Genomic DNA, 16,924 nt, shown 5'->3' on the forward strand with positions numbered 1-16,924 from the left:
GTATTCCATTGTGTGAATATACCATAATTTGTTTATCCATTCATCTGTTGATGGGCATCTAGGTTGTTTCCATCTTTTTGCTATTGTGAACAGTGTGAACATTGTTCATGGATGTGCATATATCTGTTCATGTGTGGAATGTATTTTGAAGGAGAACTGACAAGACTTGCTTATGGATTGGATGTTGGGAGAGAGAAGGAAAGAAAATGAGAGACTGTGTTGCCTTGGGCAAATCTGCTGCAAAAGACGTCTTTCAAGTGTTCAAAAAGCAAGGATGTCACCTTGAGTACTAAGGTGCGCCTGACCCAAGCCATGGTATTTTCAATTGTCTTATATGCATGCAAAAGCTGGACGATGAGTAAGGAAGACCAAAGAAGAATTGATGCTTTTTAATTATGGTGTTGGCAAAGAATATCGACTATACCATGGACTGCTAGAAGAACAAACAAATCTGTCCTGGAAGTACATCCAGAATGCTCCTTAGAAGTGAGGATGGCAAGACTTTGTCTTATGTACTTTTGGACATGTTATCAGGAGAGACCAGTCCCTGGAGAAGGACATCATGCTTGGTAAAATAGAGGGTCAGCGAAAAAGAGGAAGATCCTCAACGAGACGGATTGACCCAGTGGCTGCAACAGTGGGCTCAAACATAGTGATGATTGTGAGGATGGCACAGGACAGGGCAGTGTTTTGCTCTGTTGTACATAGGGTCAGTATGAGTCAGAACTGACTCGACAGCACCTAACAACAACGACAACAACATGATGGTGAGCATAGACTAGGATGACAACAGAGGAAGTGATAAGGTCAGATTTGGAATGTATTTTGAAGGCGAACCGACAGGACTTGCCTATAGATTGAATGTTGGAAGAGAGAGAAAAAGAGAATGAGAGAGAAGTCAAGGATGACTTCTGGGTTTTTAGTTCAAGCAGTTGGATGAATGGTGGCGACAGGTAGATTTGGGAGGAGCAGGTAAGGGGCGGGGGAATCAGGAGTTTTGTTTGGATAAGCTGAAATGCTTATTACACATCTAAGTGAGAAAGGCAGTTGTATATACTAGAAGATATTGAGCTAGAGATAGATTGGAGAATCATCATCACCAGATGATATTTAAAACCTACAGATTTGATGTAGATAGAGAAACTGTCTTGGGATACTCCATAACATTTAGAGCTTGGGAAGAAGGGAAAGATCCAATAAAGGGAGTGAAAAGGTGCAGTTAATGAGGTAGAAGGAAAACCAGGAGAGTATAACAAGTGTTCCTAGAAAGAGGGAGAAAGCAGCTATGTGAAATGCTGCTGAGAGATCAAGATAAGGACCAAGAAAGGACCATTGAAATTAGCAAGATGGAGGTCTTGGTGACCTTGACAAAAGTAATTTCAGAAAATAATTGGGAGACAAAAACTGATTGATATCGGTTGGGGAAAGGACAGGAGGTGACAAAGTAGAGAAAGGAAGTAAGATAACTCATTTAAGGAGTTTTGTTGTATAGGAGAGTAGAGAACTGAGGTAGTAGCTGTAGTGAATGTGGGGTTGAGAATGTTTTTAAAGTCTAGATAGTACAGTTTGTTTATGATAGCCAGTAAAAAGAGAATAAAATTGATGACACAGGAGAGAAATGGGCTGACTGAGGGAAACAAGATCCTTTCATAAGAAAGAGGGGATGGGAGCTGGTATCCAAGGCTGGCCTTGACTAGGAATAGAGGTATTTCATATATTCAGCAGGCATCAAGGCAGAGCATATGGTTACAAGTACTGGTAGATTAGTAGATTGACTTGATGGTAGAAAGATGAGGTAGTAGTTCTCATTGCTTCTGGTTATCATTAAAATAAACAAGGTCGTATATAGGAGTGGTTAAGAGGAGCTTTAAGATTTTGCATGATTTTTTTAAGCTTAAAAAATGGGATTTAAAGAAATGTGTTCTTCCAGTGGCATCTTTTCAGGTTACATTTCCAGTTCCCCCTGGGATATGCAGTCATTCTGCTTCGCCCTTAGTCATACTTAGGTGGACTAGCGTGAGAAGACTTATAGTCTAAGTTGTATAGTATGGCATGCAAGGCCCTCTAGGACCTAGCCCCTGCCTACCTCTCCTATCCTGTCACATCCTCCTTTGCTCTCTCCGGCTCCTCCTTGCAGTCTGTCCTTTAAAGTCATCATCCTGCTGACTTTTCCACATCACATTGCCTTTGTACACAATGTACCCTCTGCCTAGAATGCTCTGACCACCCTTTTTTATCTTTCAGTTGACTTCTCATCTTCAGTCCTCAGTTTAGACAGAACCTTTGGGAAGCCTTCTCTAACCTCCTTATTCAGAATAACATGCTTCCTTTGAATCTTGCATTATTAAGATTATCTGTTTGTCTCCTCCTTCCCCATTCCCCTCCCCGGGTGAGTTATGTGCTTCTTGAGCACAGGCCTGGCACATAGTATCATCTTGGTAAATATTTGCAGAATTGAAATGGCTATGATGTCTTCACTTCATTATCACTACCTGGTTTATAGCCACGATAGCCAGGTGGGAGTGGCGGTAATCTCCACAGTAAGCAACATTGTTAATCCCAAGTCAGAACCAGATCACTTTTTAGTAGGTCCCACAGAATTATTCATTTGGCTCTATGATGTAATAAGATGGGTGCTGAATAACCTCCTATGTCCTTTCTTTTTTTCTCCTTCTAGTGTGAAGAGTGGCCAGATTCGAAATCTGGAGTCTGCCCGTGTCTCAATGGTTGGCCAAGTCAAACAGTAAGTCTTATTTTTTTCCCCTTAGGCTGGTTAGAGGCGGAAACCAGTAAGGGAATTATAGATTATAATCAATCTGTGTGAGTGTATGTGTGTTTTAATTGTCACATAGGTAACAGCTGGGAACCTTCCTGCCTTTCATGATCTAGGTGAAATTGCCTTGAACCTCCCAATTCATGGGCTGTGGAAGTCCAAAGCATTGTCCTAGATTTGAAACTTGACACCTCAGATCTCCATTTAATAAAACATTTGTGAACATGCACTTTACAAAAAAGATTTGTTAGAGGAGACAGAGAAGAAGTTATCATTCTTAAATATCTACCACTGTGAAGGATAGCTGATCCTTCAATTTATTCCAGTCTGTCTGCCTGTCTGCCTGTATTTATTATTTATTAATTTGTTTTGCAAAAATATATATAACACATTCGCCAGTTCAATCCAGACTATTTTTTTTTTAATCTTGCTTGTTTTATTTCCTTTTCTCCCTTCTCTCCGTCCCTCTCGAGGGCAATATAACAAATACCTCTCTCTCCATCATGCAGAGTAAGCCTTGGCACTAGCTGCTCCCAGACCTGTGGGATTTTTACCTCTAGCACTTGTCAGTGTATTTTTCCAAAGAGTTTTTTCTAAAAGGAATTATGGTACCAGTTGTTCATATAATTTTAATATATAAAATTATAAAAATATATATTTTTATATAATAAAGAGGTATAGTTTTTTTGGGGAGGAGGATAATAATTGATTAGATCACATGTTCTAATCTCCAAGGCACAGCTAACTATGGTTGCTAATTTTCTATCAGCTAGTTAAAAAGTAGGAGTCTCTTAAACTATTCTCTTTGAATTTTGTTCTAATGTAAGCTGGGTACAGCAGAAAAGCACCATGCTTTGGAGTTAGTTGGGCCTGGATTTGCGTCCCAGCCTCATCCATTCACATGCTAGGTGACTCTAGGAAATTTTCTTAACTTCTCAGTGATATTTCATAGGATTAATGTGAGCATTATGTAATATAATATCAATAAAACTCTTGTCACCATGCCAAAGAAAATGTTTACTCCCTTCTTATGGATCAGTATTAGTGAAAGATCTAGAAACCAGCCGTCAGAGTATAGTCATGCATTGGCCATGATCTTGCCACAGCCCTGGTCTACTTTCGCATACTTTTAAATGCACATTTTCACATCCTCCTTCTCCCAGGAGCATTATAAAGTTTTAGCTAATATTTGATTATAAAACTGTAAGTATCAGTATCTGTTGAGATAATTTGTGTATAGAAGAGAAATGTGTGATAGCATTTTTTTAAAACCTAGGTGTGAAGGAATTACAAGTCCAGAAGGTTCAAAATCTATAGTGGAAGGAATCATAGAGGAAGAAGAAGAAGATGAGGAAGGAAGTGAACTGGTAAACAAGAGGAAAAAGGAAGATGACATGGAGGTGGGTGAAGGCCTGCATTTTTGGAAGGATGGGTTATGAAATGGTTCCAAGTGTGTGTCGGTAGGGAAGGGGAGGTGACGTTCTTTTCATCCACCGTTAGGTATTTTAGAGAGCAAAGGCATTCTATTTAAAGCTAAGAAAACTGAGACTTGAAGAAGTAACTTTCCCAGGATACCCACAGGTAATGATGGAGCTGTGATTTGCATTCAGTCAGATTTGACTGACACAAAGCCTGTGTTTTTAAACACATTTCAAGTGAGGCATTGGGAGATAATGAAAGACCCCTGGCGGATACCCTTGGGTGGAAAACTACATCCTGCCCAGCTGAGCATCCCAGGAAGACTGATAGCCAGCTTTCTGCTTCTCCCACCCAACAACTAGATCTCATTACATCAATCTGTTTTTATTACCATTTGTCAGAGGAAAATATCTAAACTAAACTAACCTTACGATCCAACTTTGCAGTAACTGCCAGATAATGCCATCAGCCCACAGATCAGTCCACACTGGCGGTCTCCACTGATGATTTCTCTTTGCCAGCATTACAGTCTCTCTCTTCCTGTCTGAATGGATAAATGGCTGTACTGTGAAATCATTAAATATTAATGCATGTTCCCTTCTTAGCCCTAGCCACTCTACCAAGAAAGGATTTATTTTCAATACCCTAAATACAGGAGCAACTCTAATTCTACCTAGAATTTTTTCTTTGTTCTTGCAGATTTTAGGGCTTGAAATGAAGTTATGTATTTATTTATAAAGTATTATCTTTGGAAGTTCTCTTGAGTTTGTCATCTGCATATGAAGTCCAATGTACACATGGAAAGGATTTGTAAGATAATGCTGTGTCTCAGACAGTGAAGCTGATCTGTTAGAAATGGCTTATAAATAGAAAGTGTTGCAGGGTAATAGGACAGGCTAAGGTTACAGGTTGAAGTGGGAATTAGAGTTCACTTTAAAGTGTGCTGTGTCTGGAAAATATCATTAAAAGGGAATAGAATGAGTTGTCTGATGAGAATGTGAGAGCCATAAGGTACCTTTATGCCTCCTTTTACTGATGAGAAACCAAGGCCCAGAGAAGGAAGGAATCTGAGCAAGTCAATAGCAAAGACAGGACTAGAAGATCCAAGTTTCCTGACTCTGTATCCAGTGCTCTTTAACATAAATGTTGCTGTCTCGTGTCAACTTATAGATTGTCATATTTTGATTGATACAGTATCCCAGTTATTTATCTCCATTATAATATTTCAGATATTTCAATTAAGCAGAAAGGTACAGAGAATCATTTATTTGTTCAACTAATATTTGATGATATTCTGTGCCTGTCCACTTACCAACTATCAGGATTTAGCAGATGTTGACATTTTCTCATATTTGTGTCAGATTTTCTTTTTAAAATTACTATACAGGAACATTATATCATTATCATAAATCAAAATGTAAGGGAAAAAATGCACTATCAACAAATAAAACTATTTTCACTTTTCCCTTCCAGTTATTTCCCATAAGTATACCACATTTTTCCAGTAGCAATCCTAATTTAGATTTCATTTTGTACTCCACTTCTTTTACTTAATATTATATCATAAGCATTTCTCTTTCATACTGCACTGTGGTTTTTGTAATTATCCTTTTGATGGTATATCCTTTTACCAACTGGGTAAAGAAAAGCTCAGTCTTGGCTCTACTATTTATGAGCTTTGTGATCTTAAAAAAGTGTACTAAGTTCACTGAAACTAATAGAAGTGAAAAGTAAATAATGTAAGTATCTAGAAATGGAAATTATTGCAATAACCTATCTCGTGAGGCTATTATAAGGATTAAATTTATATTAAAATGTCTGGGACACAGTAAACTCTTAAAAAGTGCTAGTTTCCTTCTCTTTCCTTTTCCCAGGAGACCTAGTTTTTATCCTGTTGCTCCAGGGTTTGTCCTTGGAGACTCAACTTGTTCTTACTCCTCCAGACCAAGAAGGACCATCCGTACACCTGGAGAATTGAACTGGCAAAAACAGAAAAATACTGGGATGGCTGGTTTCGAGGCTTATCCAATCTCTTTCTCAGTTGTCCTATTCCTAAATTGCTGCTCTTGGCTGGTAAGTGTATATGTGTGAGTTTATTGTCACCTATATATGTCCTTGTTAAAACTCCTCACCAAATGAGTTTGGTACTGCCAAAGTGGGGTACCATCCTCACTCATTTGTGCCATTTCTCCTCCCTACACCAAATTCTTAAACCTAACTCAGCATAACCATCCACCTGGGATGGCTAATTCTAGCTTGGCCTGTATACCAGTTCAAGCCCGAGTCCTTCTCCTAGAGCTAGATACAGTGGTGTAAGAATATTCTGAGTGCAGTGAGCATCTAACAAGTAAAACCCTGTTTTCTGAAGCCAGTTTAAATGAGCAGAGTGAGTACAGAGGAATCTCAGCCTAGGAGACTTCATCTGGTGAGAATATACCCTCTGGAAGTTAGGCTTGGCATTAATATGAATTGACAATGTCATCATGTGTACAGTTTTGTAACAATTTTTACATACTACTTAAAACAACAAAACCTTTTTCATAGGGCCTTTTCTAGTAAGCTGCTTAAGGATTCTCTTGTGTTCTAGGTGTTGATAGGCTGGATAAAGATCTGACCATTGGCCAAATGCAAGGTAAGTTATCAAGAAGTAATGTCCGTGGGCACTTGTCAGCCTCTGAAGGCAGAGAAAGGTGCAGGGTCATGTGGAAATTAATGTTCTGAGATGTGGAAAGAGCACAAGCTTTTGAGTTAGACCCAAATTTGACATCTACCTCTGCTACTGACCCACTATTTGGTTATGGGTAAGTCATTTCTCTTTTCTGAACTCTGATTTTTCTTTTTTTTTTAAATCTAAAAATGGAAATTATAATATTACCTTCATCAGAGTTGTAAGGGTTAAAATGAAGCAATGTGTTTGAAAAAGGAATTATAAACTAGAAAGTACCCTATAGATATATATTATTCGGAAAGGGTATATTCTGAGTTCTGATCAATATTTTTATTATTGTTAGATTTCTTAGGAAAGGGAAAGATCTGAGATAACCCACATACAAAAAGATATAAATTCTGTTTAGAAGAGAGCATGGTGAGGTGGTAAAAGCAAGGGCTCTGAAGTTGGGAGAACTGGGTTTGAATCCTACTTCTTTCCTACTGATTTTTTTTACTTGGACAGGTTACTCTATCTGCCTAAGCTTTAGTTTTCTTAATCTGAAAAATGAGAAAATTGATGGCTATCTCACAGGGATCATGAGGTGTAATGAGTAAGAAAAAGGCACACTGAATACTGTGCAAAGGTGCAGAGTTGTGTTGGCAGATGACAGTGGAAGCAGTGGGACCAGTTTTGTGGATGCTCTTGCTTTAGTATGGGCTAAAGACTTGGTAAAGGTAGAGCCAGTAGGCATTGGCAACTTTTGGTAATGGCAAAGAAGAAGGTGCCAACTCCAGGGCCAAAGTTGCAGGCTTTAATCAGGTTCTGTCCTTGACCTTCCTTCTTCTCTACTTACTATCCCTGGGCAATCTCATGGCTTCCATTTATACCCTGATGACTCCCAAAGCTAAATGTCCAACTCACACCTCTTTCCTGAGCTCCAAACCTGGCCCAAGTATCAAACTGCCTGCTGGACATCTCTAGTTGGATATCTCATGGGCCCCTCAAATTGTTCTTCTAGCTATCCTTGAGCTTTCCATAGAGAAAGGAGCTATAATGCCTCATAATACTTGTTCAAAGGCTTTTGAATGACTTCTAAAATTCTGGCCCCAGACCCTCTTATCCTTACCTTCTTCTTACTACATAGTGTCCTGAGGCCTGGAGCAGGACCATGGGCTGGGACTGTGTGATTTTTATGGCACTGATGTTTGTAATGCTAGGATTAGACATATGCTCTTAACTTCAATTTAAGCAAACTTTCCTCAGCACCCTTTCTGTGCAAGACCTGTGCTTGATGCTGGACAGACATGGGCCCTGTTACTATCTGAAAGCAGTTGAATTCCTCGACTGGAATAGCATTCAGAACCAATGTTCGTCACCAGCTTTGGAATCAGACAATCCTGGGTTTGAATCACTGTTCTGGTTTTGTGACCTGAGTGAATTGCTGACTTCTTTAATCCTGAGTTTCTTCATCTGTAAAATGGAGAGAATGATATACTCGATATGGTTATATGAGGTTTAAATGAGAAAATATAAGAGAGGTAAGAGTCTGAGAAATGATACCTCTCATTATATCCAGAAAGCACTCACAATTCCTCAGTAGATGCTCTCCTGTTTCCCTCGTGTGGATTATGCTGAGACCACCTTTTCTTTCAAAGCATCCTATGAGTATACAGAGTAAATGGTTAGGGTGAGGGATAGCCCTTAAAAAAAGGAAAATGGCTAAGACTGCATAGATTTATACAGCCTTCCCTGCACTGTGTTACAGAATCCTAGAAACTCACTACTTATTCATGGTGCAACTTGGATGAATAATTTAGGTTGTCTGAGCCTAAGGTTCCTCATCTATAAAATAGGAGAGGAGGATTTAGAAATATTCCCACCTCCTAGAATAATTGTGAGGATTACTCATGATCGTGTTATTTTATGTGTACCTGGCACAGTGTTATTAGTATATGTGACTTCTCCCTGATGCCTTATATGCACTCTTCTAAAGAGGAATGAAAAATACATCCCTAATCATCAGAGCTGGATTTAGTAGACCAGGGAGGGGTTGGAGTTGTTAAGTTTTGGGTCTGGTCATTCATTCATACATTCATTCACCCAGGACTTACTAAGTTGTGCCCTATTAGGAATATAGAGCAAGTAATAATACCAGCCCCTATTCTTGGGGAAAGGACATGCTCCTGGAGAGACAAGCACCAGTGGCATGGAAAATAAAAGCTTACAAAACAAAAGGGTCACAAGCTGCTATTGCTATGTTTTGATCCAAATGCATTCACAGTAGTACATTTGGAGATAGAAGGGAGAAGTGACTCAGCTGGGTTTTTGTTGCTTTTGTGTTTTACTCCTCCACTGGACTATAAATCCCCCAAGAAGAGAATTCTTCCTATGAGCCTGGCCCAAAGTAAGTACATACTAAATAGTAACAGGAGGAAAAATGATTTTCCCAAGATTAAAAAAAGTATTACCGTCCTCATCAAAGCCCAGTTACTGAGTCCAGAGTATTGAGGGGTGGTGGTAGAAATGGGGAGGATCTGGGCTGCTGTAGTGACTTGGGAGGCTGCAGAGGTGGTAAGGAGCAGGTTGTTTTAGTCCCTGAGGTTGCCTTGGTTTGTTTTCCCTCCAGGGAAGTTCCAGATGCAGGTCCTACCTCAGTGTGGCCATGCAGTCCATGAAGATGCCCCAGATAAGGTGAGTCTGGTGCTCGAGGTCAGTAAAAGGACCAACTGTGAGAGTAACCTTGGTTCTCACAAAAGATGGGAGAGACCTCTGAATCTTGGCCTGCATTGCCTGAAGCTGTGTGGGGCCTATATAGATAGTTTCTCCAGGTTCCCAAACCTCTCCCTGGCTATGGGCTTAGCTTTCTCTGTATAGACTGAGGAGCTGCTGGCATCCTGATTATTTCATCCCAGGCTCCTGTGATTAAGATCCTAAGCTCTACTTTCCCATTTCCCCCCAAGAACCAGATGGTGGAGGGGATGATTGGGATAGAAACTGTTCCCTGAACTACAGGCACAACCAGGAATTAATATGTGCTCCTCCTGTAGGGAAAAGGTGCTTTATAAGTCTAAGGAGATAAGCCCTTCTCATCACTCCTCTTGACCCCTCTAGAACCATCCCTGGTGTGAATGGTAGAAAGGAGTCTCCCAATCCTGCCAAGAGCCAGGTCCTTTTGATTTCAGGCTCCTCAGACCTATGGGACTCATGAGTCTACCATAGAGCCTAACCTTCCAACAGAAGCCCACAGGATCTCTAAGGTGAGCTTCATCACTAACCTTCCTATGACCTGGAATATCTCTCCCTTTCCTAGGTAGCTGAAGCTGTTGCCACTTTCCTGATCCGGCATAGGTTTGCAGAGCCCATCGGTGGATTCCACTGGTAAGGAAGAGCTTAAGGACCCCAAAAATGCTGGCCTCCTCTAACAAACAGATATTTGCAAGGTTGTAAATATCTTTGCCTTACCCCAGCCTGGTTTGGGTCACCATGCCTCCCTTCTCTCCTCAACAGAGAGCCCAGCATATGTGTTTCTACAAAGCCATAGTTGATTATTTCTATGTGTTCTGGTCCAGTGGGTAGTTACTGAGGTTGAGATGAAATTGTGCCCACTTCTCCACCGCCCACTGGGATGTGCACTTCTTCTTGGGGTGCCCCCTGTACGAGGAGGCTCCGGTGGGAATCTGTCCTTATCCAGGCTCTTAGAGAAGTTCTCTGCCTTCTGCCCTGCTGCTGAAGAAAGCTAGGCAGACCATGGAGGTTGTGTAGAGATCTGGAGCAGGGTTTCTCAACCTCAGCACTATTGACATTTTGTTTCCTTTCTCTTCCCACTCTTGACAGTGTGTTTCCTGGCTGTTAGTGACCTGTTATCCATCCCTCCCTCAACATCAAGCTCTGTTATAAATACTTCACGCCAGAGGTCACTGTGATGCCGCTGTCTCCTCCTTACCATCCTGCCCAGCCATGTGACACCGGCTCCCTGTAGAATGGGCATCCCCTGATATACAAACCCTTTCATGTGTTCCTGCCAAAAGCATTGTTTTCCAGGGCTCTTGACCAGCATTGGTCTCCCCAGTCCAGGGCTCCCCAGCTCCTACCCCTTTCCTGTACAGGGGTAGCCCCTGCCTCTTCCTGCCTTGCCTAGGGTGAAGCATCCATTAGAGCTGCACCTGGGCCCCTATTTCTGGAATCGGGCGATGCACCTAGGTCTAAATGTCTCCCCAGGCTCAGGGACCTCCATTTGTTGAGATTGTTCTTGGCGTGGTCCTGCCTTACCTCATGGGATGGACCATGCACAGGGTGGTCCTTATTTTCCCTTGCAAATAAAACACCAGTCAGGTACCTTTTTATCCCAGTCTTACTCTTTCAGGCTTGGGAGACCTGGAGAGGCCAGGATCCCATCCTTAGGTACAGGGAGGGGTAGTGGCTAGCATCACAAGAAACCATCCTGAAGATCACATCTAGCCAGTCCAAGCACATGGCCTCCATCTGAGGAGGGCCCACTCTCCCACTCCCACATGTCTGGGCACCTGCCCTGGGCTGAGGCCAGGCTGCTCCAGGGGCCTCTTGAGCCCTTACCTGCCACAGAGCGACCCAGGTTAAATACAGCCCGTGCACAAAGCCACAGCCTGTGGAATTGTTTTTAATATTCAGATTTAACCATTTTCATCATTGGTCCCTGGAGGTGTGCAAAGTGCCCATTTGCCTTTTCTTGACCCACAGCATCTGCCATTTGTGGTTTCCTTGTCACTCTTCATAGAAACAGTACAGCCTGGTATTCCCAATCCCTGTCCCCTTCCAGCTGCCTCATCATGGCACTGCGGCCTCCCCCTGCTGCCGTGGCACATCATTTCCAAGTACAGGAAGAGCAGTCTCCTGAAGCCCATCTTTTCTGTGACTGTCTTAGATGATGTATAGCCCCCCTTCACCTTTCCACTCAACGACTTCCTATCCCTGTCCTGCTACACGGTCCAGAGCTGGGGACCTAATTTGTTTCTTTGTTATTTATGACCTTGTTTAAAGAAAATAAATATTTCCCAACCTTTATTGGTCTGGTCTTTCTCTGTAGTATTGTCCTTATTTCTGCTGATCTGAGAGTGGGAAGCATTTCATTGAATTTAGTCTCCATAGAGCGCCAGAAACCCAAAACCCCTTTCTCTGCAGTCCAGAATCATATGCTTTGCCTGCTCTCCAGCTCCAGAATGCCCAATGGAATGGACAGGGCCAGCCTGTGCTGCACCCAAAGTGACCTGGATTCCTGTCCCATACCTTCTGATTATTGCTGGGTTAACTTTGGCCCAGCCCAGGACAGTAGTCTGTGCTATTTAGATGACCTCAGTCACTTATGGCTTCACATATGCCAACACCCAAAATTTGTCCACAACCAGATCATCTCCTGAACTCTAGATGCTTAGGTCCATTTACTTCCTCATATCTCGCCTAGATAACCAAAAGGCACTTCATACTGACCATTTCTAAAACTGAACTCACCTTCCTCCTGAAACTGACTCTTCATGTTTCCTAGCTCAGCAAATAGGTACCTTCATCTCTCCAGTTGTCCAGCCAGACACCTGGAGTCTCCTCTAGACTGATCCCTCTCTTATACCCATACCCAGTCTACCACCAAATCCTGTCCATTTTCTTTTCTGTGTCCCCTCCTTTCCATCCCTCCATCCCCTGCCCTGGCTTAGACCTCATCATCTGTCACCTAGATCACTGCATACCCTTGCTGGTCTCCTGCCACTGCCCCTCCCTCCCTAGGTCATGCATACACCATTGGAGTCAGCTTCCCTGTAGGCCTTGGGGCCAGAAGGGCGTACATTAGAACCCAGGGCCCACTCCTTACTGGCTGTATGATACAGCAACTTGCTTTCTTTGTGCTTCAGTTTCCTCATCTGAAAAATGGGTATAAATAGCACCTGCCCCACTGGGTATTGAGTTCTTAAGTAAGTTAATACAGGTTAACTGACTCAGGAACTGGTACATGGTATTAAATAGTTCCTGTTATATCACTCCCATATTATACTTAAGACCTTCATTACTTGGAGTGATCTGTAGGGCAGTAGCATCAGTATCACCTGGAAGGTGGTTAGAGACAGAGAATCTTGGTCCCACCCTAGACCTATTGAGTCAGAATCTGATCTGAATTGTAACAAGCACTGGTTCAGATAGTCATTAAAATTTCAAGGTAAAGCATGAGCTTCCGAACAAGAGAAAAGTCCTTTGTATATGATCTGATTTCTCCCACTGAGTCCTTTGGGAGTGCCTTTGCTGGGCTGTGTGCCCTCTTGTCCACAGGGGGGCAGCATGATCACATGTATGGTTTCCAGGGGCCTTCACATCAGCTACTTTGTTCACCAGGCAAGTCATAATAGTTAATTTTTTGATGTTATCTAATTCTGCACACATCTCATTCAGCCCTCACAGTAACCCTAAGAGGTATATGATGTTATGTTCCTTTTACAGGTAGACAGGTCCAAATTCATACAGCTCAGAAGTGGTGGTGGTAGAATTCGAACCTAGGTCGTTTCTACTTCACATTACCTCCTGGATAATACAGGTGACCCTGGACAGATTTCGTTTTGGCCCAGATACCTGTGACTTAAAAGAACAAGAGGCTGATGACCAATGAAATAAGGCCTCTTCAGGCTCGATGGATGAAGGCTGACAATGAACTAAATGTGCATTGAGCTTTGTGTTAGGTACTGTACTAGGCACTTCCAAAACCAAAACGTTACTAGCGACTCGATTCTGACTCATGGCGACCCTATAGGACAGAGTAGAACTGCCCCAAAGGGTTTCCAAGGCTGAAATCTTGACAGAAGCAAACTGCCACTTCTTTTTCCCATGGAGCAGCTGGTGGGTTGGAACTGCCAACCTTTTGGTTACCAGCTGAGTCCTTAACCACTCTTACCACCAGGGCTCCTTGCTAGGCACTTATATCTCCTTTAATCCTTTGTATCCTTGTGAAGTATAGGCATTATTACCCTCAATTTAAAGAGAAGGAAACAAGCTCTGAGATGTGAAATGGCTTGCCCACTACAGCCACAGCCGGGAGGTGACAGCATCTTTGTTTTCTAAGTCTACTGAGAATTCCACTATACCTCAGCAGAGATGGCACCATTATTTTGTTCATTTAACATATCTTTAATGAGCACCTACTCTGTGATGGCCATAACAATGTCCTTGTTATGTCCCACCTCAGCACAGATGAACTCAGTAAGGGAACAAAGGAGACCCCAGGACTTTTGAGTGAAGGATTGCCACAGAGCCAGAAGGAACATGTTTAGGTCAAACCAAAGACCATTGTGTTACAGACATACACAGGAATCTCCAAGGTGAACTCCTTTCCCAAAGAAAGGCAAATTTTGGGGTAGACACATCTGATTGGCATGTAGGGGAGAGTAGATTGAGAGGAGCTTGGCATGACTAGGTGCTGTCCTCTCCTTAACATACCGTTACGAACATTTTGCTGATTAAGCAAACCTGAGCACCTCTTGTGGTCCATACTTTCAATGGAGTTTGGAGACGGAGGTAAATAATGAAGCCCTTAGAATGAGAAAGTTTTAACAGTGATCACATTGTATAAAGTAGGGGGGAAGGGCAGCTAAATCTACTTGGAAACAGGTCAGGGAAGGTTTCACAAAAGAGGTGGCATTTGAGCTGAGCCTTGAAGCATGACAAGGTGGAGGTGTAGAAGGAAGGGGAATACATTTCAGGTAGAGGAAACAGCATAGACAAAAGCCCTGGAGACTTGAAAGTTAGTATGTTTGGAGTATAGGCTGTGACAGGAGATGAGCCCAGAGAGGCAGGAGACAGAGCATAAAGGCATTGGTTGGCAAGAATAGGGAGTTGTCAGAAGTTCCTAAGCAGGAATGTGACACAATCAGGTCTATTTTTTAAGGAAAGTCACTCTGGTAACCTGTGTAGATGGATCGGTGGGCACCAGACTAGAGGCAGGGAGATCAGTAAGGAGGTAGTTGCAGTGGCCCAGGTGAAAGACAAGGGTACACTTAACTAGGACATGGCCCACAGGGATAAGAGAAGGGGACAGGCTCAGTATTTTGGAGGTGGAATGAACAAGACAATCTAATTGCTTTTGGAGAGTCAGGACCTTCTTCAGTTGAATTCAAGGGCCTGTCATCAGAACTAAATGATGGGGTAGGTAATTAAAAGGTCAAGACTTTAGGGAAAAGCAAGAAGAGAACCTATAACAGGAGCAGAGAAAGAAAGCAAAAGGCAGTCACACTTCTTGCAGGAACAGCGTTTGTCTTGCAATCTTTGAGCCAACTCTTCTGTCCCAGCTGGCCACTCCATCTGCAGCCAGAATCAACACATTCTCAGTCTGGGTCCAGGGCTCAGAAAGTTATGTAAACTCAAGAGGCTCCCTTACTCCTAGAGCTGGCTTCCTCTCCCAGCAGTTTGCTAGAAAACCCCAGCCCATAGCCAGGCAAAACCTTGGAACCTGAGACCAGCAAAGTAGCTGGCCTTTTCCAGATGGGTGGAGGGAATAGTAAATAGTTAACTGAGGATGGGGGAGAAAATTGTTTGTTGATGATCAATGATGATGCCATATATCTGATGACTGATCAAACTTAAGCTCAGAATGACACAATTCAGTATGTACTATTTTTTTTTTATTTTTTATCGTTGTACTTTAAGTGAAAGTTTACAATTCAAGTTAGTCTCTCATACAAAAATTTATACATACATTGTTATGTGACCCTAATTGCTCTCCCTATATTGTGACAGCACACTCCTCCTTTCCACCGTGATTTCCTGCATCCATTCAGCCAGCTCCTGTCCCTCTCTGCCTTCTCATCTCACCTCCGGACAGAAGCTGCCCATTTAGTCTCATGTATCTACTTGAGCTAAGAAGCACACTCTTCATGAGTATCATTTTTATGTCCCATAGTCCAGTCTAATCTTTGTCTGAAGAGTTGGCCTCAGGAATGGTTTTAGCACTGGGTTGACAGAGAGTCCGGGGGCCATGCTTTCTGGGGTTCGTCCAGTCTCAGACCATTAAGTCTGGTCTTTTTACTAGAATTTGAGTTCTGCACCCCACTTTTCTCCTGCTCCATCAGGGACTTCCTGTTGTGTTCCCTGTCAGGGTGGTCATTGGTGGTAGCCAGGCACCATCTAGTTATTCTGGTCTCAGACTGATGCAGTCTCTGGTTTATGTGGCCCTTTCTGTCTCTTGGGCTAATACTTCCCTTATGACCTCGGTGTTCTTCATTCTCCTTTACTCCAGATGAGTTGGGACCAATTGATGCATCTTAGATGGCCACTCACTAGCTTTTAAGTTTTTTTTTTTTAACATTTTATTGTATTTTTGGTGAAAATATACACAGCAAAACATACTCCCATTCAACAATTTCTACACAGTATGTACTTTTTTTTTTTTAATTGTACTTTAGATGAAGGTTTACAGAACAAACCGGCTTCTCATTGAACAATTAGTACACATATTTTGTGACATTGGTTACCAACCCCATGACATGTCAACACTTGCCCCTTCTCAACCTTGGGTTCACTATCACCAGCTTTCCTGTCCCCTCCTGCCTTCCAGTCCTTGCCCCTGGGCTGGTGTGCCCCTTTAGTCTTGTTTTGTTTTATGGGCCTATCAAATCTTTGGCTGAAGGTGAACCCCAGGAGTCACTTCATTACTGAGCTAAAATGGTGTCTGGGGGCCATACTCTTGGAGTTTCTCCAGTCTCTGTCAGACCAGTAAGTCTGGTCTTTTTGTGTGTGTGTGTTAGAATTTTGTTCTATATGTTTCTCCAGCTCTGTCTGGGACCCTCTATTGTGATCCCTGTCAAAACAGTCAGTGGTAGTAGCTGGGCACTATCTAGTTGTACTGGACTCAGTCTGGTGGAGGCTATGGTAGTTGTGGTCTGTTAGTCCTTTGGACCAATCTGTCCCTTGTGTCTTTGGTTTTCTTCATTCTCCCTTGTTCCAGATGGGTGAGACCAGTAGAGTCTCTTAGATGGCCGCTCACAAGCTTTTAAGACCTCAGACACTAGTAGGTACCATTTCTAAAGCACATTCACATTCTTCTGAGTCCTCACAACCGCCCTATGAAGTGGGTA

The 16,924-nt window shown here is 42.5% G+C and overlaps 1 protein-coding gene across 1 annotated transcript in view; it reads left to right on the forward strand.

The window, feature by feature from the left end:
- PPME1 (protein phosphatase methylesterase 1) overlaps positions 1-11,882 on the forward strand; it is a 59,264-nt gene extending 47,382 nt beyond the window's left edge. The window contains exons 8-14 of the mRNA XM_004381962.1: positions 2,678-2,743; positions 4,050-4,173; positions 6,136-6,265; positions 6,780-6,824; positions 9,469-9,533; positions 10,153-10,220; positions 10,677-11,882. Of these exons, the coding sequence (XP_004382019.1) occupies positions 2,678-2,743; positions 4,050-4,173; positions 6,136-6,265; positions 6,780-6,824; positions 9,469-9,533; positions 10,153-10,220; positions 10,677-10,695 (517 nt within the window). The 3' untranslated portion in view covers positions 10,696-11,882. The remainder of the gene's footprint in view (positions 1-2,677; positions 2,744-4,049; positions 4,174-6,135; positions 6,266-6,779; positions 6,825-9,468; positions 9,534-10,152; positions 10,221-10,676) is intronic.
- Positions 11,883-16,924: the final 5,042 nt, after the last annotated feature.

The sequence above is a fragment of the Trichechus manatus genome, unplaced genomic scaffold (assembly GCF_000243295.1).
Source record: "Trichechus manatus latirostris isolate Lorelei unplaced genomic scaffold, TriManLat1.0 scaffold00088, whole genome shotgun sequence".
NCBI lineage: Eukaryota > Metazoa > Chordata > Mammalia > Sirenia > Trichechidae > Trichechus > Trichechus manatus.